Here is a 26,585-nt window from a genome sequence, read left to right on the forward strand (position 1 = left end):
AGTAAGGAAGAAAACCGAGCTTGAAAATATAGAAAAATAGCCATTTTTTGACAGCTAGCTCTCGGCTAACATTAGCTTGGTCAGGTAGTGTCGACTGGTCGAGCCACCGAGGCTGTAGCGCCAGAAGGCACCGACCTACCGTCTGTTCTGTGGCCGTCTCAGGACTATATTCCTGGCTCGTATTTTCCCCCGTGAGTCGTGAAGCCAACACACGAGAGAAGATATTAAAACATTTTGTCTGACTTCCACTGGTCAACAGGACGTGTAACAGTCAGTGCACTTTTTTGTCTGATAGCATCTGAAAGCTTCACATTTTTCCATCAAACTCCTGGTTCCCGGGGTGAGAAGAAGAAGAACTGTGGCGATGTTGAGCACCGACCACGTCCATCTGGAGAGAGAGGTTCACAGTCCTGAGTGACATGGAGCAGCCTGACAAGTGACCTCGGCGGACAGACGAGGAGTCCAAGAGTTCTGGACAACCAGCACCATGGCGTCCAAGGAGAGGCTCTATGAAGTCTGGATGCTCTACTGCAACAAGGTGGGATATGGCATTCTCTGGTCACATACTTATGGACATAAACAACATCTCATGACTCCCTAAGATACCAAAGATGCAAACTGTTTCTTTAAAATACATGTATTTATTTGGCTTTATATGCATTACTATGTACTAAACTGCATTAAGATATAAGTAAGTAAGTAAGTAATTTTTATTTATATAGCGCTTTTCCAGACGAGGGTCACAAAGCGCTTAAACAATCAAAACAATACTCCATAAAGTATATACTTTAAGGTCAAGATAAAACTGATAACACAACAGGAGTTCCAGAAAACCAAGGAAAAGCCTGAACAAATAGAAACGTCTTAAGATGTTTATTAAAGGAGTCAGTAGACTCCATCAAGCACAAAGAGAGATGTACTTAACTGCATTAAGATATAAGCTATAACACGCTGACATTGTTCACATCTATCACAGGTGCAACACAATCGCTATATTATACTTGTATGTTATAAGTTCCAGAAAAGGGGTGACCAATCACTTTTTAATTCCTTGTCGGACAAGTTAATGGATTCTCCTTTTTTTTAATGAATCGGGACACTTAAATGCTCCAGTTAAATCCAAATTCAATTAATTGCGTGAATATCCTGAAGGCTTTTTATGGATTCTTGGAGACTAAGGGATGAATAATTTATTCAATGAGAACAGGCAACTATTTAACAAGTATTGCGAACAACAGAGCCCTGCAGTTGTAGAAGGAACAAAATACAAAACGTATGTAATAGAAAAATATACGTATTATAGTTAAGTAAAACCAATGTTAAAAAAATAAGTTTCTTATTTTTAACTTGATCATTGATTGGATTAAATATACCTTAATTTTCTTGTAAAAACTTAAAAACATAGCAGTTGATTCTAGAATAGAACATTATGTGCTTGGCTATTTACATTGTGGGTCCATTTGGAGACATGACACTTCCCCTATAAACATCTCACTTTCGCAGTTTGTTATGGGTATTCACTTGCTTACTGTCACATTGTGTGTGTCTGTGTGTAGATACACAAACAATACGATAACAAGCATGAAGGTCTGTTCACATACACTAACATCCTGTTATAATGCTACATCGAGCTACATCTACTGTCAATAAATGAATTGCCCAGTGGTTGAGAAGGCGACTTTAAGTCAGCGGTTGGCTTGATTTAATTCGGTTGGCGATAAAGCACAAGCACATGCTGACGTCCAATCAAAACAGGCCGCCTGAGCTGAGCTTCATGTGACTGAGGACGCACACTTGGAGCCAACAGTAATCCCTCAGTTTTGCACGCTGACCAACACAGTTTACAAATGTATTTGATTACCTCAACAGAAACTGGATACAACGTGGGTACTTCTAGAAAAAGAATGTATGCTAGCTTTTATAGTAATATGTGTAACTGTGAAATGTAGTTTTCACTCAGGATATACTTTCCATGTCTCAGACACTTGTGAAAATGCCATCATTTGCTGCAAGCATACACATTGAATTTGTTCTAGCAGGAGAGTGTATTTGCATTGACAAAGCTTCAGTCTGTGAGGAAGGCTCATTTTATTTCATCCTGGCTCGAAGCCAGGAGCCTACAAGGCTGATCATTTTTTTCAATGTGAAGCTCCGAATATGTCGTGGATGCAACATGTAGATGCTGTATATTCGTGTAGCAGCCCGTCTCTTGCTAGAGCAAGTAAAATGTTTAAGGAATTTGCCTGGATTTTAACCAATATGGAGCACTTTCAGTCATGTGCCCTTAATAAAATGTGGAATGTCAGTGTACAACCATGGTGAAAGACCCCCTCTTGTCACCCACTGAAGGGTTAATAATTCAACACAATCCAGCACAATATTTTGCTTTCTCTAGCCCAATGTATAGGATAAAGTATAATGTCTGTAAAAGTATATTTATGTAAAACTGAGGACCAGCGTTTACTTACAGATTGCATAAAAAAAATCAAAGTACACAGTTGGTTTGTGTTTCTTTTCTTTTTTTTAATTTCATTTTTTAAAGTTGCGATTGTTAAATTGTGCTCCGGCACCTTCCTCGTGAGTTCTTTGACAATGTTTTTGACCTTCCTCTTCATCGTTATCGGTTTAATGATTAGCAGGACACAATTGACATAATTTCTCTTTAGGTCAGAGTTCAGCTCTCTGTAAGATTGAGAGTTTGAAAAAAAACACTAGAGATTTCCCTGCTCGTCCATTTTAACATCAGCCTCTGATTTCTTATCTGTCTGTGTGACTATCTTTGTGCTCGCCCACTTCCTCTTGTAGGGCTATTACATTTCTGTTCTAGAATTCAAAACCAGGTCAGAAATAACATGGACGGACTTTTCCGGACTTTTATGGCAGCTGTCTTGTTGATGTTTTGGTGAGGTCAGACATGTTTGGCAAGTGGAGTTTTGAATTAAGGGTGCTTCTGGTTAGGATGAAAACTTTAACAAAGAAACTAACAAAACAAATTTACTGAAACCTTTTGACATGGATGTGACGGGGGTAAAACGCCTTTCAGATCAGAAATCCTTTATTTGTCCCGCGAGGGGAAATTCGGTTTAAACAACAGCAAGAGCAATATACCACAAATAAAACACCCAGAAATAAAAATAATAAAATGAAAAAAATCTAAAAAAAAATTGCTGCTCTATGAATTAATTTAGACATCGATGTGGAACTTTCTGGGCTCTTATTATACTTTATTTTTGATTCACATGACGAATCATGGCTTGATTTTGCTCTGAAGAAGTTTGTTGATACATTTAAAATTCTACTTCTTAATATTGTCATTGAAACTTAATTATAAAAATGCTTTTAACTAATCTTATAATTTTCCAAGACAATATTTGAAGCATTTTCTGAGAAACAAGAAAGAACATTATATTGTTTTGTTTGTATCAAAGCTGCAAACTGTTCATGATTAATGTCTGTTGACTTTATAGAGGATTCTAATGTATGAATGATTACGACTTAATAGGTGGTGCAGAAGTTACAGAGTCGAAGCTACTAGAGTTGTAAAAGGCTGAGGAGTTGCAGACGAAAGCTAAAGAGTGTTATGTAAGCAACAGCGATCCTCTTAGCTGCTGTCACTGGTTCGTGCCTGAGCGTTGTTGTTGTTGTCCTTTCAGCAGACACAGGAGCTGAGTGCCGCTGCTGCTGGTAGCAACAATGAACTGTCATTCCCCTGCTATATTCCAGAGAGTTTGCCAAGAAAGGGGAAGCAGACTACTTACTCAAGCTAACTCTAATGTCTTCTGCCAGTAAGCACCCCTGTTTCATAACTCCAGGGTGCAACCCCTGAATGAAGAAATAATATTCAGTCCAGTGGCTGAACTATTAACGGTTAAATCATCAGTTTCACACTCTATGTAATGTTTGCATCCGCGGAGCCCAAACACATTTCAATATTTTCCTTATTGTTGCTCTTTTATCTGCAAACCAGCCACATTATTTCTTTGTCATTGCTTCAACTTTGAGCTCAGATTTTCTTAGCAATAACTCTGATGTCACTGCAATCGTGTAACAGACCTTCCTTGTGTGGTTTCACCCCCTCCCATCTGCCTCTATAAATAGTCCCTGAGTGATGACATCACAAGGGGAAGGACTATGATATTGCAGAAACAGAAGTACCACAAGAACCTTTTTTAAAAAAAAAAATACTGGGAGGAAACCTTTCAAACCTTGTGGGTTTCCTTGGCACCCTCTGTGGCCCGTCCACAATAACGGGTCATCTGCTGCCACCCGACCAGTGAGCCAACCACGCCTGTCTGGAGGGTGGGTGCCAAAGTCTGCACACCAGGATCCAAGCTTAAAAACTGAGTCACTAATGACTTAAACGAGGGTCATGATGATTAGGATTTCATTACAAGTTTAATGTGTTTTTAAATGATCAACGATGTCAAGTGTGGTTATAGTTTGGTTTATTTGAGACTTTGTTCTATTTGGGGCTCTTCCAATGCTCTTTTTGGACATGAGAAAGATAATGTCTCAAATTTAGATAACATTTAAATGAGTGATCAGATGCATATCTTACAAAAATATATGTTTCTTATTGTTAAGAGATCACTGATTAAAGATCAAGTTTTCCCCCATGTCTGCCATTGTTTTCACCAGGTAATCCAGTTTTACCCTACCATACAGAGGTTAAATGTTTCTCTCGGCCATCAATAATTGGCTTTGGTTAAAATGTGTCATCTGCCCAGTGACCTGTCCACTGGGTCTTCCTTCTTGATCTCAATGTATCTCTAATAGCCACTAGCTCCTTGTGAAATGATACGTGACTGATAATGGATTTATTCACTTTTTTATATTTTAGCATTTTGAATGCCATGTTCCCAAAAATACATCCTTGGTGTCAGATGGATGAGATAAAAAAAGCATGATGTTTTGATATCAATTATTTGAACAATTACAATTACAAACCCCAAAAAACTGCAAGATATTGCAATATGATGAAGTCATTTTTAGAAGCCCTTGTTTTATGCATAACCAAGTGCTCCATACCTTTATTTGAGTTTGGGAATTTGAAGTGGAGCAAAGTATTTTGTCACCTTTCCAAAATGAATGCAATAATGATAAATGTGGTCAAAGTTGAGGCAAAATCTCTTCATGTACATGTATTTTCCGGAACCATTTGTTATTGATAATATTTGTATGTTGATAGTATTAACTTAACTAAAAAATATTTAGCTTTGTGCAAAAAAACATTTTGTTAGCCAGGCTTAGCCTGAGATTTAGTTATGGATTTACATTGTCTTGACAAACGATTCCATCATCTCAACCTTTTCGTTTAATTATTTATTAGAAATACTCCAAAAGTTCATCTGTACTTATATCACAGAATATTATCAGAATCATTAACTTTTATTGCCAGTGTTGTATAATCTGGACCTTGCTGGATATGGAGACGGTGCTAATGTACTGTTTTATCTGAAACCGTACAGAATTACCACCCACAGTATATTATTTCACACAGAGGGATACATGAAAAGGAGAGCAAGTCAAATATCTTGACATCAACTCTCTATCAGCCATCGCTACTCCAGTGAATGGTTCTCTTTATAGACTTTTATGGATTTCATTAAATGAATGGCATTGGCTCTTTTGTTGGCAGCTTGTATCGCTGCACTGAGGTCAGCTTAATTTACTTGTAAGAGTTTGAATCCGTAGAGGGAAGCTAATAAGATAATGGATTTGCATGTGGGAATTGTTTGACAGGCAGAGACACGAGATGATTGTCAGCAGGGGAAGAGAGATGATCATTGTATTCAGACTATGTGCCACGGCTGGTGTGTTCAACAGAAATGTGGAGCAGGGTGTGTCCAGAGCTTCCAAAGTCAATGGGCATCTGTGCTCACAACCTGCTGCTTATAAGAGGGCATTATTTTACTCACACCCAGAAATATGCGGAACTCCGCTCAAATGATCTTGAGATCTTTATTGCGTAATCAATGACACGCGGCGATTAAGGTTCGCCATGCAACCGGCATTGAGATGTCATCAGAACAAAATATTTACACGTGGCTGCTTCTGACTCCATTCCTCTACCACCCTCTTTTCCCCTTTCCTCCTCCTCTTGCTCTCGCTAGTGTCACAGGATTGCGATGACTTCATAGAAACAGCCCTTTCTTGGCTTCTCGCTTTGTTTTGGACGATTCCCATTCTGACACGCATACAGAAGCAGTCAGCAGACCCCAACCCCCTTCCACACAGAGGCCACACTTATTTTAATTCCTCAGTTAACTTTTTTCCCCCCTCATCTTATACCACTCTACGGAAATGTATTCACAATCATCTGATATATTCATGGAAAGACCGCTGGCATCACCAATACACATGTCATGTTGACATAAACTTTACTGAATTTTTTGTTATCAGCTATTTCTTTTCGTTTTAATTGAAAATAATCCCAATTTTTTTTGTAACACCACACAAAGCCCAACTTTATTATAAACTTCATCTCATTTATTAAGCCGTAAGCAAAAGGTAAATGAAGCACCGTCTTCAAAAGTGCCTAGTCATGCCACCACTTTACTCTTTTGATCTATAGTATATCGTTGTGACTTTTTAAAGTGTTACTCTCTCTGTGTAACAGCAATTGTTGTCCTGATTGAATAAACTAGTAAAATATGGAGTTGCCTCCAATCTACAGATAGGAAGCCAACGTTCTTACTGTTATAGTAGTAGAACTATAAAGCACTTCAAGCACAATATGGCAGTCTCTTGTTAATCCTTTTGGCTCACCTCCTCAACCCTCCTTGACCTAGATTGAGTTTACACCCCTCCAGAGGATTGGGGGCCCTTCAAACAAAACCAGAGTATGTGAAATACAGTTTCTTATTCTCAAAGGATTATACAAGAATTCTTGCAAGTGTGCATTTAAAAAAAAGGTTGTCGTTTTTATCTGTCCAGTCGTGTCTTCATTAGATGTACAGATGTAGTTAATAAAAGCTGAAGAGGAATAGGAAGAATAAAATGAGTTCGGGATTTGAATTAATCATTGATCACTTACTCATACAAACTTCCTATACTCATTCTTTAAATAATATCTTGCCTAAAAAAAGAGCTATAACTGGATGCTGTCATTTGGTGTCGACCTTTGTCATAACCCCTCATTGTCTGGTGTCCCTTAGAGAGCACTGTTGCCATCCCTTTTTTTTGTATGTCTGGGCACTGTTCCAGGAATTTAAGAAATGCCACTCGTGCAAGTTACCCCCCCACACCCATACAGCAGTATGCAGCATGACTAGTTTTCTTGTCCAACAGGTGCTCGTTTCAGATTCAGGTGCTTCAAGAGATAAGGGAAACCCCCCACACCCACCTGACACATTCCTGCTGTCATGTGCTTGATGTGTAGCAGGTCCAAGAGGGACTAAAAAGCTACATTAACAGTCCTTCACTGTGGCTCTCATATCTTCAGTACTTAATCAATTCTTTCCTCCCAATTTGCTCATTATAATGTGCGGTGTGTTTGGTGTGCTGCCAGCAGACTAAGTAATGTGTTTACTAGCTTTCTGTTTTCTTGCTTTTTCTTTTAGAGAGATCCAGACTACTTCAAGCTGTGGCTGGAGATTTTCATCAGCTCCTATGAGAGATGCGTGGATGTAGACTTTGAGAAGCAGCCTGCGAGGTAACTTGCTACTTCATAGCCTGCAAATGTTACATTTGAGTGTGTTAAAGGGTATCAAAGCAACACTAGAATGTAAAAGTAGACAGAATTATTTTAAATGTGTAAGAAAGCATGTTATGAGATGAGGTTGAGGTGGGATTTTTTTTTCTTCTCTCCACGGATGAGGCCCTTGGGTAAAATGGATTTGATTATGAAAACAAAAAAAGAGAATATAACACTTGGTACTCTAGAATAAAATGCTGGGAAAGCTAGGATTGTGATCAAAGGCATTCAAACTATCCCAAGGTAACCAAATAAATCCAAAACACACAGGCCTTGTGAACTAGTGAAATTGCTGTTTGAGCTCTTTATATCCTTTTCAGTCATTTCCCTTTTTAGCTCTCTCTCTCACTTTCCCTTTAAAGCCTCCCCAGATCCTCCTCCTGCTGCAGTCTCTTCCCCTCCTCCCTCTGTGGCTGCCACATCTGTCCTGTTTTCACATCAAACTCATGGCTGCTCAGTTCCTCTTGAAAACAGCAGTGTAGAGCAGATGTTGTTTTTCTTGTTGAGTCTGTTGAGGGAAATTGAGACTAACGTCACAATAAACCTAAACAGTGTACTGTGAAAAAAGCCTATACATATGTCAATACCCTTCGTATCCACAGGACAGACGAGGTCCCTCCAGTGTTGACCCTCCTTCCTGACAACATCCTGCAGGTATTGCGCCACCAACTGCTGCAGTGTGTCCAAAAGGCCTCCGATGGCCTGGAGCCTGAGCAGCAGAACCTGGCGCTGCTGCTCCTCAAGTTCCTCATCATCATTTGCAGGTCTTGACAGAATAAAAACATCCATCATTTAGTTTCAAGCGTCATTGAGATGAACTCATGTCAACTCTCTGTCTTCAAGGAATCTTTCTAATGTGGAGGAAATCGGCACTTGCTCCTATATCAATCACATCATCACCATGACGACACTCTACGTTCAGCAGGTCTGTTTTCTTTTATTGACTTCTTTTAATACAAAAAAGTATATATAAATAGAAGGGACTGACATGCCATAACTTAATATTTAAAGTCTTTAAAAACTCTAACAATGCATATTTTTAAGGGCTTCTAAATGTGTTTACATCAACATTTAATCAACTGGATGGAAAAAGCTAACCTGAACCAATGTGTCCTCAAAGACAATGGTGATAATGTTCTTTTTTTGACATTTGAGAAATGAAATGGTTTTGTGCATTTTAGTTGAAGAGCAAGACCAAAGAGAAGGAGATGGTCGATCAAAGCCAGGCTGAAGAGTTTGCACGCCATGCTCTTGCGTTTTGTGAAAGCCTTTATGATCCTTATCGCAACTGGAGGCACCGAAACATGGGGTAACCTTAAGAATCCTTATGTTTTCTGATGATGACGGAGATCTTACCATGTTTTTGATTTTTTTTTTTTCTTCCAGGCAGCAGCTGGGTACAGTGGAGAGAAGCAGACAGAAGTACAAAGCAGCTCCACTAACTGTGGAGTTTGTCCCCTTCTTTTACCGTAAGTTTTGTTTTCTTCTTTATATCATGTAATTATTATTTCAAGTGGCTGCTTTAGATCTACTTTTAATTCTCTGCAGAGGATTCCTCTCACTTCTTCCGTCTGTCATCACGATGCCTGAATCTGGTCTTTGTTCTGTTTCTCAGTTCTTCAAAAAGCTGATAGTGATCAGAGTCAAACCACTTGTGACCGGCGGCCATCTTTAGCAAATAACACTTGTCTTGTGTGCTGTGGTTTCGAAAAAGAGTAAATGGTTGAAGTTACATCTGACATTGCCGTGTATACTTATTTGAGTTAGTTTTGTTTTAAAATGTTTTGTATTATAATCTTATTCACAGAATCTTATATAATATAAATGGTAATGAATATATTTTAAATATTATGCTTATATTTTACATTTTTTACTCTTCCATAGATGCTCTTAGACATGTCCAGTTTCACCTTTTCTTTATTTTATGTAAAGAAAATGTATTACATTCACCAAGTGACAAATGCTTTATTGGGTAAATAAATGAAATGATCTGTATATTCAATCGATGGTAATAAGATATTGTTGATAAATTAGTTGTAATTATTTTGAGATGAAGGAAGCAGACAACACGGTGCCAAGACAACAGAGGCCTTCTGGCTAATCAGATGTGTTGACAGATAAGTTAATAGATGACTGAGTCTACAATGACCTAGAGGTCACTGCCAGGACACACTGTGTGCTTTGTACGCATTAATCGTTTCTGGGTCTCAGGCTTCATTAGAGCTCCTGCATGTGAACTTGCACTGTCGGACTAGATATTGATAATTGAAAACAGTTAATTGATTGTAGTTGCTTTTACTTTAATTTAAAACTATATGATAAAACATTAATTAAGATTGAGCTTTTGAACAAAACGAGCTCTTTTAAAGGAAGAATCTTGATTTCGATATATCTATATACATTTCTTTTTGATGAATAAAAAAACAAAATAACTTTCAATTCACTTGAAACAAATGCATGTGTCAATTATGTTTTTTTTATTTAGAAGCAGTACTTCTATGAGCCTGTTTTATCTGCACATGTTTGATCATGTTAACAACGAAAGGGCTTAAAGATAATGTTTTATGTGTTTGATCCATGCAGAATGTTTCCAAGAAAGTGAGCACCTGAAAGAGAGTCTGAAATGTTGCCTGCTGCACTTGTTTGGAGCCATCATTGCGGGTGATCAGGTAAACATGCTTATGAGCGTTTAAGTTTAAGTTCTGAAATACAGATGTTTTTAGGGCAAATGCGCTCGTATTTTTAGTTGTTCTTTGGTTTTCGGTATTTTCCATTAATCCAATTATCATCTTTACTTATTCCACATTTTCATGGCATTCTTCTGTTTCCCGACGATCTCCTCAAGCTCTTCATTCCACAACTAATTATGCTTGTTCGCCTTTTTTACCTGACACTACATATTTTCTTATTCTTATTGGTTTGCTTCAACCATTTCCTCATACCTTCTTTCGTGTGAATTAGCTAACGCTGTTTCCGGTTTGACATCTTTTGTAAGTTGAGGCCTAATTCTGTTCATCCAGTGCCACTCGGCTCGATGAAAGAGTAGGTGTAACCATTTTTAAGACCGTGTTCAATATTCTGTGTAAAATGAATCTTGTTAATTTACTTGAAAATGTTTGTACTTATTTTTAGATTTTTCTAGCAAAGGCATACGTTACTTTATAAATGAAAAATAAATGTTTAAAAGCCTCACATTTTTGCATACAGATGAATATCTCCTACTGTATGTTAGTCCCGTGATATTTACTACACGTTCCATTATTTATAGTCAGTCGCTCCCACTATCAGAGTGTTGTCTGTACTGTTATCTTTCGCTTTCGTAGAGTACATACTTTTCACTTTATCTCTTAAAGCAACTAAGATTAGTTTTTTTTTCTCCCCTTCTCTACAACAGAGGAATGCACTGCAAGCCATCTCTCCTGCCACCATGGAAGTGTTGATGCGGGTGCTGGTCGATTGCTCCATGGGTAGCTGCTCTTCAGATGAGGGCGAGGACTGGGACAGTGAGGCCCCTGACCGGAAGGCACTGCTGACCCTTGGCTGTTTGAGGGAGGTAGTGCAGCGTCTGCTGGCCTCGAGCTCGGACCAGCGGCAAGTCGAAATCGCTTCTGTGCTGGAGAATTATTTCAAGCTGCTCAACTCGGACCCTGCTGCTGTCGTTGCTGCCCGACAACAGCAACATCAGCAGCAGGCTAAGGTGCGAGTTCCGACATTGGGGCGACACTGGGAAAGCCGATTTGTGGCCCTTCAAGTACAAATGCTTGGTAAGTAAAGCTCATTTTGAATTTCAAATCTACTTTCATCAAAAGAATATTTACTTAATAGGTTGTAATGTGTTCTAATTCCTGTATCATATAACGTAACAATCACAGCAGTCCCATTATATTCAGTATATTCAGAGGGACGTTAAAATATTTAACGTGTTTTGATACCCTGAGGAGAAAAGATCACATGACGGTGTAACTATTTTTAATGCCCTGATGTGCTATTAATGCTGATTCATCTTGCAATTTCCTTGCAATAACCAATTGTCATTGTTCAAGAAATGTCCCTTTTGTCTTCTCTGATTTCAAAAAGTTAATTTGATTTAATTAAATTTTTCCGATGACTGTTTGATTTGTTCTTTGTTTCCTTATGACAGACACTATCAGGGACATGTTCCTGTGTTCAGACAGACCTGTTCTACAAGCAATCTTCCTCAACAGCAACTGCTTTGAACATCTCACTCGGCTGCTGCAGAATAGCAAGGTAAAAAGTCGTCATGGGGATATGGATACCTTGCATGCACTCTGAAGATCAATATGTATCTCAACTGTACAGTGGTCCCTCGTTTATTGCAAGGTTACGTTCTGAAAAGCCCCTCATTAAGGTAATCCTCCAAGCAGTATCATTTTTCACTCTTCATGTACATGTTGAGGCCTCGTTTAGCTCTTGATAAACCTTTCAGAAAATGCCATTAAGGCCTTTTTCACATTCTTGCATAGTTTATACTTTCTCCAACATTTACATAAAATTCTCAATAAACAAATGCAGCTGTAGCAGTTTAAAATTAACAAAAAATATTCAAAAAACTTTGTTTGAACTTGCATAACAGCATTGCATGTGAGGTCATTATTCCTCTCAACAATCCTCTATGTAACGGTCACTTAAATGCTTTCATAATGGTTTGCCTCACAGCAAATATATTAAAGCTGTCGATCACTTTTGACGTAGAAACATCAACGTCGAAGTGAAATACAGTATTGCAGCGAGCAATCAACTGTCACTAGGAAGAGCAGTGTGTAGAAGTAGTGTGGGAGTTTACTATTTAGTTGTAAGTAAGGTGATTTATGTGGTTGTGTTGAAGTTATCCGCTTTTCAAATAAATCACCTGGTTGTGAAAGTGTGATAAAGGACGACCATTGCCGATCTTGACTGCAGCTTGCTACATTATATTTAAAAAAAGGAAGTACCTTGTGCAAACAAAAAATCCTCGAAACGACGAGACCGCAGAAGGTGAACTATGATAAGACGAGGGAACACTGTACATGATACAAAGCTGATGATGCGTTGAATGGATCTTATCATTCAAACTTGAATTTGATTCCACTTAAACTAAGGAGGATTTAAGATTGATACGGGTTTTCATAGAATCAATGTATTTGCTGATTTGACACTATTTCTATACACAAAATGGATCAAATTGGATCAATGCTTTTGATCAACCAAAGCTGACACAACTTAGATTTATTTTTTCCTTTAGCACCTCCTACTGTGTTGCTCAAAATCCCCTACAAACTGTAGTTGCTGTTTCATTGCAGTGACTAGGCAGATTACTTGCTGCTCTGGCTTTGGTGGTAGAGTCTGAAATAAACGACTTGGACTTTTGTGTTTAAAAAATGTGCTCAAAAACTGTTTTCAAATTCGCCTAAATTCACCTACTCTACCTCTATTTTCTCTTTTTTTTCCCTTTTAATGTAGAAGTTATTTACCTGCAAGCTTAAATTGGCCAGTGAACTTTATTGAAGATTCTGAAAAGCTCCACTTCATTTAGTCCCGGAGTTGGAAGTCTAGTAGTCTTCTGATAGCGTGGACACATCTGTGACTTTGGAGTTAATAAAACAATCATTAACTGCAATCAGTTGGTAAAAGGGAACCTTGATGAGGTACTCGAACATCATCTGGAGCAACTATGTCATTTAGAGTTCATTACAAACTAGATTTGCGATGGAAGTCTTTTTTTTTTATGATTCCTATCAAAGTATATCAGTGCCATCGTATTGAATGAATGATTGAATTTGACATTTCAAACGTCGTTTCAGCCATTTTTTATCCAATTATTGTGGCACTATTATACCAACGTTTTTGTATTGGATTTAAAAGACTACGGATGACAATACTTCCATTCCATCCGTTCAGCAGTAGTAACAAACTGTTTAATGACGGTTATCCGAACCTTGAATAAACAGAAACCCAGTTAGTAATTTCAACAGATGGCCGAATCTCTGAAACCAGGCATTCATTCATATTTGGTACAGAAGCTGCTTGTGTCGGAGAACGTACACCTAATAGGTTTTGTTTACCAGTACTGTTAATGCCTTTCAAAGAAGTCCACTTTTTGCCACTTTTTTTTTTGTTGATGTCACCTCTGCCAGGCTGATTCACTAACACTCTCCACTGTTTGACCCCTGCTTAGGGTCATGGCTTTTAACCTGTTAACCTTGTCACGATATCTTTACTCCCTTGCATCACCCACACCACCCCCCAACCTACACCCTGCCAGAACGCCCTCTATTCCTCTTCTGCTCATGCAATGTTGACATGCCTGTTGTGTGTTTGTGTGTGTGTGTGTGTGTCAGCTGGTTAATGCTAGGTGCACAGCGGCAGACAAGGACCAGAAAGATATAACCAACAACAGGTTACTGACAAGAGAGGGGGACACTCAGGTACCGCCGAGAGAACCCCATTTCACTTCTACCCATTCACCATCCATCTCCTCGAGACTTTCACTGACGTGCTGTTTCCAAGTCTTTACCAAGTTTTAACTGACTCGTGAAAACTCCACAGCAAGACCTGCACACCTAATGTTATAAATAATATAAAAGCATGATGAAGAAAATGTGTTTAACTGGATTATATACCTACACAAGTGCACACACGTTGTTCTGGTGTCACTCCTCTGTGTATCTTTCCTCACTTTATTTAAATCCATTTGTTAGAGAATGAAAACAGGTGGGACGACCTGAAGAACACACACATGCACTGCACACTACACCAAAAGACAAACACATTCATAGTAGCCTTTGTAACTTGATGCAGAAGCTGCATGTTAGCAACGTAGTAGTCCTGCTGTGGATTAACCCTTTTCCTCGCTCAGACACCAATTCTTATTACTGTTAGTGTCCTCAGTGACCTCTCCTTACTTCTACACTCCCTCCTACTCCCTTCATCCTCCCTGTACTTCTCGGCATAAGATGGGTTCGATGGTGGAACGCTTTAATTAACATCTCGTGTATTCACAAACAGAACTCTGTGGCTTGAGGAGACTTGGTCTCCGGAATGCTTAGCTCAGCATTTCATAATGCTTCACCGTCCCTCTCCAGCTGGTCCAATTTCAAAAAAGGATCAACCAGCCCCTCAATGCACATTGGATTCTAAATCAATATTTAAAAGTCACATCGTCAGTGATTAATGCAAAGTTGGGCTCGAGCGGGACAAAGCTGGATGGAGATATTTTGATTTAAAGGTTGGGGTCGGTTGCATGTATTCTGCTTCAGCGTTTTGACTTGCGTTGTGGGTTTTGTGTGGCATTTCTGTGTGTGGAAGTGGGTGGTCTTGACAGTCGTAACACTTCCTGCTCCAGTCTAATGTCCACGCTGTTGATGTTGTTTTATGCTGGAACAGAAAGGAAATGCTATTTCTACTGTAGCTTTTACAGGAAAGAAAAATCACTCAAATATTAATCATTCTTACTTGTGAGTTTTTGTTGTTTTTTTATGGTAAAAAGTCTATTGTGTTCAATTTGATTTAATGGTTTTGCTATCCTTTTTGGACCCACTTATTGTTAGATTTTCATATTCAATTTTATTCTCAAAAAATTAACGAATTAAATCCACTATCTGACGATCATTATGTAGCTGTTTATGTGATAGATTTTATTTTTTAATCTAATTTGTATCAAATAATTTAAAGGCAAATCATTTTTGGTCTGGAATATATTACAGTTGAATTTTATGACGGATGATTCATAATTGAATATGAAAAGAAAAACGATACTTGGGTCATTGTGTGTTGATGATGTTTTCAGACGTCTGCATGTTAATGAAACTTTTTAATGGTGGTTTAAAACAGGATCTCTGTTCAGCTACAACAAAAGAAAAGTGTTGAGGTATTTTATAAAATAACTTGTGGATATTTATTTCAGGTTTTTCAGGGACGACTGGACTCTCTTGCTGTTGCAACTATTAAAGCCCTGACAACAGTGATGCATAAATCACCAGCTGCAAAGGCAAGACAAAACCACAACAACTGTTTTCAATTCATACACAAGAGCTGCATGTTCAGAATCCAGGACATTTATTTGTGTTTAAGAGCCTAAATTGAACTCCTATTTCATATTTAAAACAAATCTGTTTTGTCCATATTCCCTCACACCCTTAGGAAGTGTTTAAGGAGAGAATTGGTTACAATCACTTGTTTGAGGTGCTTATCTCACTCGGTCAGCCTTCCCGTCACCTCCTGAAAGAACTGATGAATATGGTAAGAACATATCTTTCTCTGTTTGTGTACTGGGAACCAGTATTTTTGTATTAAGTATTTATTTTTTAAATATATTTTTTATCTTTTATTGATCTGAGAGACTACTGCATATCTATAGTCTGTAGTTGATGGATGTTTAATAAAATGTTTATAATATAATGTTTTCTTTTTTAATTACTGTAATACTGCATATCAAGGTATTATAACAACTTCTACTCTTGCCAAAAAGTATAATAACCAAAATAATGATGTCTTGTAATTTATGTCCAAAAAGAGGCATAAAGACTTGTGTCTTACTTTAATAGCTTAAAAAATGCTAACAAAGATTTATTAAATACATAATTCCACCTCACCTACCTTTAGTAAAAGTATTTTTTGCTATAGAAAAACAAATGTACCTTAAAACTCAACATGTGTGCTTTATCTTACACCATAAACTAAAAATTACACAATATTTGGTTAAGCAATTATAAAGCTAAAGAATATGAACTATTCTAATTATTACCCTTAAGAAAAACATGTTCTAGACATACACATGACTGACTGAATCTTCCGTTTGTTAATGATACTTTTAAAGTCTTAAATATGTGTGAAATATGTGTAAATATGTGTTTCCTTGTGTGTGCAGGCGGTGGAGGGTGAACACACCTCAGTGGGTTTGCTGGGAATAAGTAATGTTGAGCCGTTGCTGCTGCTGGTCCAGTGGCTTCCTGAGCTGGATTCGTCAGAGTCGCAGCTTTTTACTGCCGACTGGCTCCGTCGTCTCAGCTGCCTGAACCGCCAGACCCGAGCCACCTGTGTCAATGCTGCCATGATCATGCGAGCCCTGGATGCCCTGGATCGCCACCAGAGGCTCCACCGAACCTGCGCAGAGAGCCTGTTGGGACTGGTGGGGTCACTCGGCTCTCAGTCTTTGAGCGCTCGTGAGCTTCTGGGGCTCTTGCGTCTCCTAAGACCACCGGAATCAAATCAGGCTCACCCTTATGTGGGTCCAGCTCTAAAGGCGCTACTGGCCATGGTTCGCAAACAAGGTCTGGAGAGTGCCATGCAATACTTTGATTTGTCGCCGAGCATGGCGGGCATTGCTGTTCCAACCGTTCAGCGATGGCCAGGTTCTGCCTTCAGCTTCCTGGCCTGGTTCTCCCTGGACCAGGACCAACTGGGACCAACCAGCAAGGACAAGAGAAAGCAGCTCTACAGGTGGGATTTGTTGTAGACGGAGAAGAAGTAAAATGAAATCATCCATGCTTTACATCCTCTTACATCAGCTGAAGTCTTTGTATGGAAGTGTATTAGTGCCATCAGAATATTAAATGGTTGAATTTAACATTCCAAATGTTGATACTTTGAATTGTTTAATTGAATTGTTTCGGGGGTTTTTTCAAGCATTTTTTTGAATAATTGATTTAAATAATTTACTGATTGATATTGGAAGTACTTTTTTACACATGGTTTGATATATTAATTACAATAATTAAAAAATCTAAATTAAATATTGTTATTACATTTATATAAAGACTAACGGACAATACTGTTGCTTTGAAATCCACCATGCTGAGCTTGACGCGACAGTGCTTTTACATTGTCAGGTAATCCTTTGCGTGTCACATGATTTGCTCAAAGTTCGATCAAGTAGGTTGGTATAATTGTGCAAACAGACACTACCAAAGAGTTCGAACATTTATTTTTGAATTATTGGTATTTGAATAAAATATTCATTTTGAATATATTTCAGTTTCTAAATTCAATAATTCTAAAAACAAAACAAATTCAACATTTAAATATACAAAAATATAGAATTGAAAACTATTAAATAAATAAAACTGCAACCCATCAGTTTCTAAATTGTATTATTCAACTATTTACAAAGATATTAAATGTAATCATTAATATTCTGATGGCACTGATCTACTTTCATATATTTGTCTTGATTATAAGAATATTGGAATTATTTGAAGAAACAACTCAAGTTGCAGTAATTGACTGGTATTTCTCAATCATTTGTCTGGTGCAGCTTTTTTACCTCAAGCGGGATGGGATTCGAAGCATTCATCAGCTCGGCAGGAGTCCTGGTGGTGGCTGTATGTACCAAGAAGGAGTATGTCACTGTCATGCTGCCGGACTATTGCTTCTGTGACTCTCTCTGGGTGAGTTGATTTTGATTTTTAAATCTTTCCTCACGTCCACAAGAAACCACGAAAACCATGGCAAATATTAACATGCACTTATTCTACAGCACAGTGTCGGTGTGGTGCATGTGCCAGGAAAAAGGCCATTTGGACAAAGTCTGGTTTATATTTATGTGGATGGACAGCAGAAGCTGTCTGCACCCCTCAAGTACCCCACTATGACAGAGGTGAAGCATACAGCTTTAAAAATCAATTGAAATATTATTGAATTAAGTTTTCCATGTGATTCATATTCATCCCATTCACAGGCATTTACCTCCTGCTGCATTGGTTCAGCAGGCCACAGGACCACCACACCTCCACCTTCCCAGATTCCAGACCCTCCCTTTTCCTCAGCCTCTACACCCACCACACGCTCCTCGCTCAGTGGAATCCTGTCGCCACAAACCTGGGGTGGATTTCTTGGTGGGAAACCAGAGTCGGTGACCAAGATAATTTCAGCAGGTACTCAAGACAGCGAGTGGGGAAGCCCCACGTCCCTGCAGGGCCAACTGGGGAGTGTCATGGTCTTCCACGAACCATTGCAGCCCAACCATGTTAAGGTCATCTGCAGTGCTGGTGAGAAGTTGGACTCAAGATGTATTTGAATCATGTTTCCTTGTTCTTAAGATTTAGAATAAGCACCACTCTTTTTCTCTAGACCAATTACTGACGATTATATTTAATAATTAGTTGTATTCTAATACTTGAAACGTATGTTTTATTAATTGTATTTGTAAACTTGTCATATTTTGACCTTCAATTTTGGATGTTCTAACTATTTTTCTTTTTTATTTAATTTCAGGACCAAATTGCATTTGTCCATTTAGAAGCTACGAATCAGAACTCAGTGACCTTCCTTCCAAACTGCTGCTATACTACTCGCCCAAGGTTGCTTATTTTGATTTTAGAATTTACTTTGATAACACTGCTGTACACAAAGGTCAACATTTAAGTGATTTGTTTTGACAACAGGCCTGCAGAAACCCTATCTGTCTGGATTTATCTCCCAACACGCTGCATGGACGTCTAACTGGCACCAAAGTTGTAAATTGGGATATCAAGGTGGGTCACATGATGAACCTGAACTTTAGTTTTTTTTACTGTGATTCTTATCAAATCCACCATGTTTTGTTTTCGTCAGGACATGATCAACTGTGTGGGCGGCCTCCCCGTTCTCTTCCCAATACTTGAACAGCTACTTCTGGTTACCCCTGAGCCACAAACTAGTGATTCTCTAACAGGCTCTGAGTTCATCACGACTGATGTTACAACACCAGCTGACGGGGATTGGGTTATTCTTCCTTCAAACAAGTCTTCAGGTGCGGGTTAAAAGCAGCAACTTTATAAAACTATTACTATTTTGTCTTGTCTTTTAAGTCAATGCTTACATTTTATTATAGGTCAAGAAAAAACTATTTGGATTGTCCTCCTCCTGTTCAATTTCCAAATGTTTTTTTATGTTGAAGGGAGATGTTGGCGTGATGGGAGAAGGAAGAAGTCGGATTATTATTAATCAACTAAAAAAGATTGTTGCTTATTTTTTCTACAGAGGCTCGCCTGGAGAAGAACCTCGTAGCGACATTCTTACTGGTGCTGAAACATTTTCTACAGCGACACCTGATTAACCAGGAGAATCTGCTTCACACACATGGCGTTGGCACTTTGGGGGCGTTGCTGCAAAAGGTCAGTTTTAAGATTGAAGAGAAACAAGTCCGTATATGAACCAATAAAAAAGGTACTTATTCACTGAATCATCAACAATGATTATGAGTTTAAACGGGCCTGGGCAGCGATAAATCTGCTTAGACCTGTTGAAAACTTTAGACTTTATTTCTAGTGATGAAAGAAGACGTCATTAAATTGTTTCTTATTTTGCTAAAATTTATTTTGCATTGTAAACGTGTTACCACTAAGCCCTGTTGATAACTAAAGGTCTCTCTCTTAATACTTAGCTATGCACAAAGTACGGTTAAGACTGGATTAGATTAAGTCCTTTTTATTTTTTATTTAATTTAGTCCAGGAATTTAAGATGTTTTGTTCTGATATGAATGAGACAATTTAGTTGCAACATGAAATAACTTTACTTTCTTTACTTTTCGTACTATTTAATGTTTGTTTAATCTCCCATACTTCCTGACATGTTTCCCATTTGCCTGGACTTGTTTATGAAATGTGAGGTCGGTGGATTATCTTTGAATCTGTGTACAAAAGTGAAATTCTCCTGAGAAATCCGATTAAACGCCATGTCTTAAATGTGGTGGTAATGGTTGCTTCAGGCATGAAGCCGCACCCTGCAAACAATTAACTGTGTTTTTTTCCCTAGTCTGACGTTTGTCTTATCTGGCTTTCTTGTGTGTTCTTTTTTATATTCTTCATCCTGTTTTTAAATTTGTCATTCAAACTGTCCCTCAGTTTGTAAAGTATGACCTGCTGATCGTTTACTAAATGTGTTTTTTGCTCTCCTTTAGCTCCCTGCTGGTCATGTAGACGTCAACTTGCTCATTGCTGTGCAGCTTTTGATCGAGCAGGTGTCCCACGAGAAGAATCAAGCTCTGACACAGCAGCTTCATACACATTTGCTGTTTAACTTCAACATCTGGAACAAAGGAGATTTCCCTTTAAGGATAGGTAAAAGTTGTGTTAGAATGAGTAACTCTGCTTTTATAGTGCATGTTTTTTAATTGTGTTTTTGTTAATTTCTTCTGAAGGTCATATCCAGTACATGTCCACTGTGATCAAAGACAATAGGAAGCAGTTCCGGAAAAAATATGGTGTCCAATTCCTCCTGGACACCGTTCGACTCTATTATGGGTGAGTTTTTATTCCGTAAAGTGATATTTTCCATGTTACTTAAATCGTTTCTTGACATCACACGTCTCTGTCTTTAAGCAAAAACAGCAGCAGAGATTGTGATTTGAGTGATGATGACATCCGGACAATCCGTGCATCTCTGTGCGGCCTCGTCAAGTACTATATCGGCAAGGGCATGTCGCAAGACGAGATGCACAGCATTCTGGGATACATGGCTGCCATTGCAGATGAGGATCAGGTGAGCGGGGGTGACACAGCTGTGTTGTTATTTCTGTGGGTGGTAAAATCATTATAATCAATAATACACATACATCTTTTAATGATTATTGTTATACTTCTTAAACATCACTGGAGCTATATTTGTGTCCTTATTATTCAATTAAAGAAAAAAAGACCTAAGGATTATTTTCACTTCAATCATATAATAATTAAAAAGGAAAATTCGACATGTCTTGGGAATTAAAAATTTAGAACAAATGACTTACCCATAATATGGCCCACAACAAAAAGCGATTACCTTAATGAAAGATAACACTTTTAATAAAATATTTCTTCCATTTTGATTGAATTGGGGTTTTTGATAAAAACCTCACCACAATGAACGATTGACCTAAATAATGAGCCACTTAAACTAAGTAGGCTGTTCAAGATAAGTGAGGTTATGGTGTTGAAGGCAGTTTTATCGTCCAATGATTGAAGAAATCTGATAACAGGATACCAAATATGTCCTTTGAGAATGACTGCAGTGATTCCAGCGAGAGGAAGCTGCCTACACAATTCCTACTGTGAAGGTTATATTTTAACCAGCTGAAATAGTTTTTCCCCTTTTGTTAGCAATAAATGTCGATACACAGGATGTTAATAGATTTTTGTAGATGTACGGTAGCAGCTATTGCTAATCTAACCATATTGCTTCACTCTTTCATTAAACGTTTTTTCCTTTGCCCTTTTATTCTGTTTTTTATCCTCTTACTTACTTTTATTTGTCGCGCAGCTGTGCGGACTGTTGGAGTTGTTACTCAGCCTTCTTCAGAGCAGCCAGGCCAGGGACCAACTCTTTCTCCTCCTCTTTGAGCCCGGAGCTGCCGACTCCTGCTACGCTCTTTTGCTTAACAACAAACACTCTGACAGACTGCGGGAACTTGTCTTCAAGGTAAATCTCACCCAAACGCACCTTATGAGCAAATATTGAACTATTTGCCTTCATATCTCTTAATAGTGTGTGTCTTGTAACTCCTTCAACGTTGTGACTAATACGCATGTGTTTCAGTTGTTTGAGCGGATGTTGCGCTGCGACCGTGTCTACGAAAAAAGTAAGCAGCGTCTTCGTCTCAGAGAGGCAGGATACAGCGGCCTGTCGCTTTTATTCTCCGAACTTCACATCACTCCCTCGCTCGTCCGCTGTCTACTCAACCAGGTCCTCCACACAGGTCTGTTTCATGTGATTACGTGACCCTCATTACAACCGGAGCTATAGGTCTAGAGACAGAGAATTGCTGAGGTTGGTTAAAATATGCACACATTTAAGATGAGCCCTGAAAGATTATTTCATGATCAACAGTCATTAGTGAGAAATTAGGTAGGTAGGTAGAACTTTATTGATCCCTCAGGAGGTCTTCTTCGGGAAATTGTTTTTTTTCCAAATTATCCACAGCAAATACAGCAATTTTTCATAAAAAAGAATCAAAATAAAATAAGAACAAGAACAAAGAGAAATAAAGAGAAAGAACAAGATGATACAATCTTAGTCTAAAGATAAAGAACATAGATCAAAGACAAAGGATACAAAGACTAACATAGTACAGAACATCATGATACTTTTACTCCACTCCTGCCCCCGAACTCAGAAATTGTAAGAATAGAAACAATAATAAACAACACAAACGAAGCTCACCCTCGAGTAAAGACATAACATCAAAATAATGAAACCCCTACAAGTATACATAAATTCAAATATGCTGTTTATACATGCATTTAATAAGTTATACCTGTGAACTCCCCTTCCTTGGTCAAGTACACTGCTGCTACGCTTTATTTGTTCATGAATTCATTTTTACTGTTGTTCAGTCAGGTAAGTCACCAAAGTATAAAATTAAAGGGCTGCCATTTAATAAGAAATGCCTCTGAAGCGCGTTTCTATTCTAACATAACATTATAATAAATAATAAAAATGTTTCTTATCCATAGACACAGTAGTCAACTACAGAGACCTGATGGCGCTGGTTCAGCTCACGCATCGGGCAGGACCAAGTGTACGGTTGCTTGTCTGTAAGAGGGTGAGTACACTTACATTTGTTGGCTGATCCTCTGATTGTATTTTTCATCCTAACGATTGTTTTATTTTTTTAAGGTTTACCAGCTGCTGCAGTCGCATCATGAAGCCTCGGCACAGATTGCCAAACAACAGTGTTGGCAAGACACACTGATGCGCCTTTACCTGCGAGGTGACGGCTCATTGAGGAACTCCGACACTATGAGCACATGCAGCCTGGACTTGAGCCGCTCAAACATTAGTAACTCTAACCGCCTGGACCTTCCGCTTGAGAGGAGAACGAGGGCAGGCAGCGCTTATCGTCTGGAGGACGACCGGCTCAGCATCGGTGACACCCGCTCTGTGGACAGTATGGAGAACAGTGATGTTATCTCGCTGCTGGACACGCCATCATCCTCAGCCTCCACAGAACCACAGCTGCACAACAAGCCCTGGGTGGTTGGGAAATCTGGAGGCTTGACACTAGATCTTTCACACTTGCAAGCCTACGAGGGGGTGGAAAGTGGCACTCAGACTCCCGGAAGCAACCCCAGCACTCCTTCGCCAATAGAGAATTCCAAGCCTTTCCCTGGAAATGGTGAACGAGAAGGAACCTCCTTCCTAAATGAAGACAGTTTTATTTTCAGTGACAGCATCTCTCTTGGGGAGTCATTCAACAATGCAGAGGTGAGCTCAAAGCCTGCGCCTGGTTTGTTCATTTGTTAATCTGTTTTAAAACTATTCTTTGTTTGATAAGTGAGTGTGATATTTTAACATGGAGTCTTCAATACAGGTCGACTAGAAACACTGTGACACAAGAATATCTACTGACAATGAGGAGTTTTACCTTAATCCAGTATCTGTTAAGTGGCAAACTTAGTTCACAGTGGTCTATCATTGATTTTCTTTTTTGCAATATACCTCACCAAAGTGCTGGTTTCTGATTTATTCTTTTTAATTTTCTCCCCTTAGTGTGGCTTTTGCCTTACTGGATTTTTACTGCCTGTCTATGGTGTTCTTGGTTTAGGGTTATTATAAGAATATCACAAGAATAAAAAATATACACTTAAAAAAATCATTTATATATAAAAAAGAATAATGTGAATTTAGGGGTTTTCTTACCCAACTTGTGTCCAGCCATTTTCAGTGTTGTAATTTTAAAGAAAAACAAACTTGCCAAAAAAATGACTACCTGAGGAATCACTTAAGCAAAAATAAAATTTTGTGTTGTAAGGTGACTTAGTTGTCGATGTAGAAGCAATATGCCACTTAAAAAGTATTAATCTGCAACAAGGCAAATTATTTTCTTTTTTTGTTTGTTTTATAGTAATATTTTTGGTTTCTTTATGTGAAAATAACTTAGAAGTTGCAAAAAATACTCAATATAATTGTCAATTATGCTTCATGTATTTGACCTTCACTTCATATTTGTCTCCATGGATACAAAATTCACTTAAAACTAGAAAAATAAAAATACATTTCCTCCATGAAGCATTTATTAAAGATTAATGAATAAAGCTTTAAAAAAAAATTGAAAACAATCACACGAGTTGGTGCTTGTTGTCTTAAAGATAAAGGGTAATTTAAATAAATCAGTTCAGGCTGTATTCCATTTGTGTTGTGAGTCATTTCCTGCATGTCTTTATTCTGATGAGCTACTGGAAGTGCGCTAACATGCTCAACATTGTTTCTATTTTCAGCTGCAGTGGACGCTAAAACGATTATAACCAAGTTACATCTTTTCCCCTTCCGTTCACCTCTGCACGTTTGTGTTCTGTCTCCACCTAGAGGGCAGAGGAAGAACTGTGCAATATGCTGCTGGAGATCGTCCTGGTCGTCATGTGGCGTGGCGTGGAGGGCTCTGATGACACGGCGTGGCTGGAGCGTGGTCAAGTCTTTTCAGCGCTCACCAAGCTGGGGACCGCCAACGAGATGCTGCTTCCTGTTGACCACATCAAACTAAGGTACACAATTGTGTGAAGTTGTTGAGAACTTAAACACTGTCACTTACATCTGGATCGTGATTGATGTGTTCTGATTGTGATTGTTATTGCTAGTCTTATGGAGCGAATGCTGGAGTGGGCCGTCAGTGACAACCGCGAAGCATCCGCAGCCACGTTGCCTCAACATACGGAGAACGCCGTGCGTCTGCTCCATATGGTCCAGGACTTCCTACAAGCCGAGGGCCTGGTCAACCCCGCACTCTGGACGGAGAAGGTGCTGGAAGAGACGGTGACGTTGATGGACAGTCTCATGGTGTGGTACTCCTCCGGCACACAGTGGTTTCAGCTTTCCCAGGTGGGGTTGAGACTCCTGCTGGGGTTCATGGCTCAGGAAGACCCCGAGGTGAGGTTTTTGATGATGATGATGCTTTGACGGCTGAAGGGGTTCTGATCGATCTCCTCTCCCTCAGGTGTGTGCGATGGCTACTGCCAAACTCAACGGTATCCTCCAGACGAAGGAAGTGTCGAGTCAGGACGAAGCCTGCTACCTGCTGGGAAAGGTGGAGGTGATCCTACGGCGGTCCATCCAAGAACGAACAGAGGAAATGTACTCTTTCCTGGTACCCCTGCTGCGGACTCTGCTCTCCAAAGTTCACCGCCTCCTCTACATGGAGCTCCACCTTCCTAAGCTTCCCGACACCAACGGCAGTCCTTCCTTTTTCGAGGACTTTCAGATCTACTGTGATTCCCCCGAGTGGCGCGTCTACCTTGACAAATACGTATGTTTCTGAAACCTCTTCGGCTTCTTATCCTTATTGGAGGTTTAATTAAAATGTCTCTTTTTTTTTTAAAGATTATTCCGTACATGAAGCAGTATGAAATCGAGACCTTCAGCCAGGGTCACGAGACCATGGCTCTCTTTTGGAAGGAGTGCTATGAGGCGTTCATGATCAACCTGCACAAGAGGGAGAGAGAGAGAGGCGAGAGCAAGATTCGTTTTCAGGTCTGTTGTCTTTCACTGTCGTTAAACTACCAAATATCAGTCCTCACTTGTTCATCTTCTTTTTCCTTCAAATATCAGGAGCAGTTTGTTGAGGCCTTCTCCCGCCGCGGCCGCCAGGAGAACCTACGGTACAACAGCATGTTGAAGCAGCAGCACGGCCAGAACAGCACCACCTTGAGGCAGTGGAAGGCAGCTCGACGGGGTCTCGTGTGTGAGAGAGGACCTTGGGCTGAAAGGTAATCACTACAGATACAGTCAGCCATGTGAAGAATAACACTTTTATAAATAGTTTTTTCATTTGAAATATTTCATTTTTCTTTACTCCAAAACTCAAGTCAATTACTTTAGTCGTAAAAGATTTTAGAGCCTGGAAATAAGCAAATTAAAAAACAGTTATTTTAACCACCTTTTCACTAAACAAAACCTACCTAGTTATCTTCCGAGTTAAGTTATGGTTATGATTTTGTTGTC

The 26,585-nt window shown here is 39.0% G+C and overlaps 1 protein-coding gene across 4 annotated transcripts in view; it reads left to right on the forward strand.

The window, feature by feature from the left end:
* nbeal1 (neurobeachin-like 1) overlaps positions 1-26,585 on the forward strand; it is a 36,255-nt gene that overhangs the window by 157 nt on the left and 9,513 nt on the right. For 2 of the 4 annotated variants that reach the window (XM_087791490.1, XM_087791491.1), the window contains exons 2-33: positions 296-538; positions 7,563-7,654; positions 8,299-8,460; positions 8,540-8,621; positions 8,878-9,005; positions 9,083-9,165; positions 10,280-10,365; positions 11,091-11,460; positions 11,838-11,944; positions 14,035-14,121; positions 15,600-15,683; positions 15,836-15,934; positions 16,563-17,134; positions 17,949-18,081; positions 18,171-18,290; positions 18,372-18,681; positions 18,908-18,993; positions 19,078-19,167; positions 19,247-19,424; positions 19,655-19,788; positions 20,575-20,734; positions 20,815-20,917; positions 20,996-21,155; positions 21,912-22,070; positions 22,188-22,347; positions 23,105-23,193; positions 23,268-23,855; positions 24,957-25,132; positions 25,226-25,514; positions 25,582-25,890; positions 25,965-26,114; positions 26,193-26,350. In XM_087791490.1, the coding sequence (XP_087647616.1) occupies positions 488-538; positions 7,563-7,654; positions 8,299-8,460; positions 8,540-8,621; positions 8,878-9,005; positions 9,083-9,165; positions 10,280-10,365; positions 11,091-11,460; positions 11,838-11,944; positions 14,035-14,121; positions 15,600-15,683; positions 15,836-15,934; positions 16,563-17,134; positions 17,949-18,081; positions 18,171-18,290; positions 18,372-18,681; positions 18,908-18,993; positions 19,078-19,167; positions 19,247-19,424; positions 19,655-19,788; positions 20,575-20,734; positions 20,815-20,917; positions 20,996-21,155; positions 21,912-22,070; positions 22,188-22,347; positions 23,105-23,193; positions 23,268-23,855; positions 24,957-25,132; positions 25,226-25,514; positions 25,582-25,890; positions 25,965-26,114; positions 26,193-26,350 (5,555 nt within the window). In that variant the 5' untranslated portion in view covers positions 296-487. The remainder of the gene's footprint in view (positions 1-295; positions 539-7,562; positions 7,655-8,298; positions 8,461-8,539; positions 8,622-8,877; positions 9,006-9,082; positions 9,166-10,279; positions 10,366-11,090; positions 11,461-11,837; positions 11,945-14,034; positions 14,122-15,599; positions 15,684-15,835; positions 15,935-16,562; positions 17,135-17,948; positions 18,082-18,170; positions 18,291-18,371; positions 18,682-18,907; positions 18,994-19,077; positions 19,168-19,246; positions 19,425-19,654; positions 19,789-20,574; positions 20,735-20,814; positions 20,918-20,995; positions 21,156-21,911; positions 22,071-22,187; positions 22,348-23,104; positions 23,194-23,267; positions 23,856-24,956; positions 25,133-25,225; positions 25,515-25,581; positions 25,891-25,964; positions 26,115-26,192; positions 26,351-26,585) is intronic. The other 2 variants (XM_087791492.1, XM_087791493.1) reach the window with 1 other exon arrangement.

This window comes from Callionymus lyra, chromosome 5, assembly GCF_982586985.1.
Source record: "Callionymus lyra chromosome 5, fCalLyr1.hap1.1, whole genome shotgun sequence".
Taxonomy (NCBI): domain Eukaryota; kingdom Metazoa; phylum Chordata; class Actinopteri; order Syngnathiformes; family Callionymidae; genus Callionymus; species Callionymus lyra.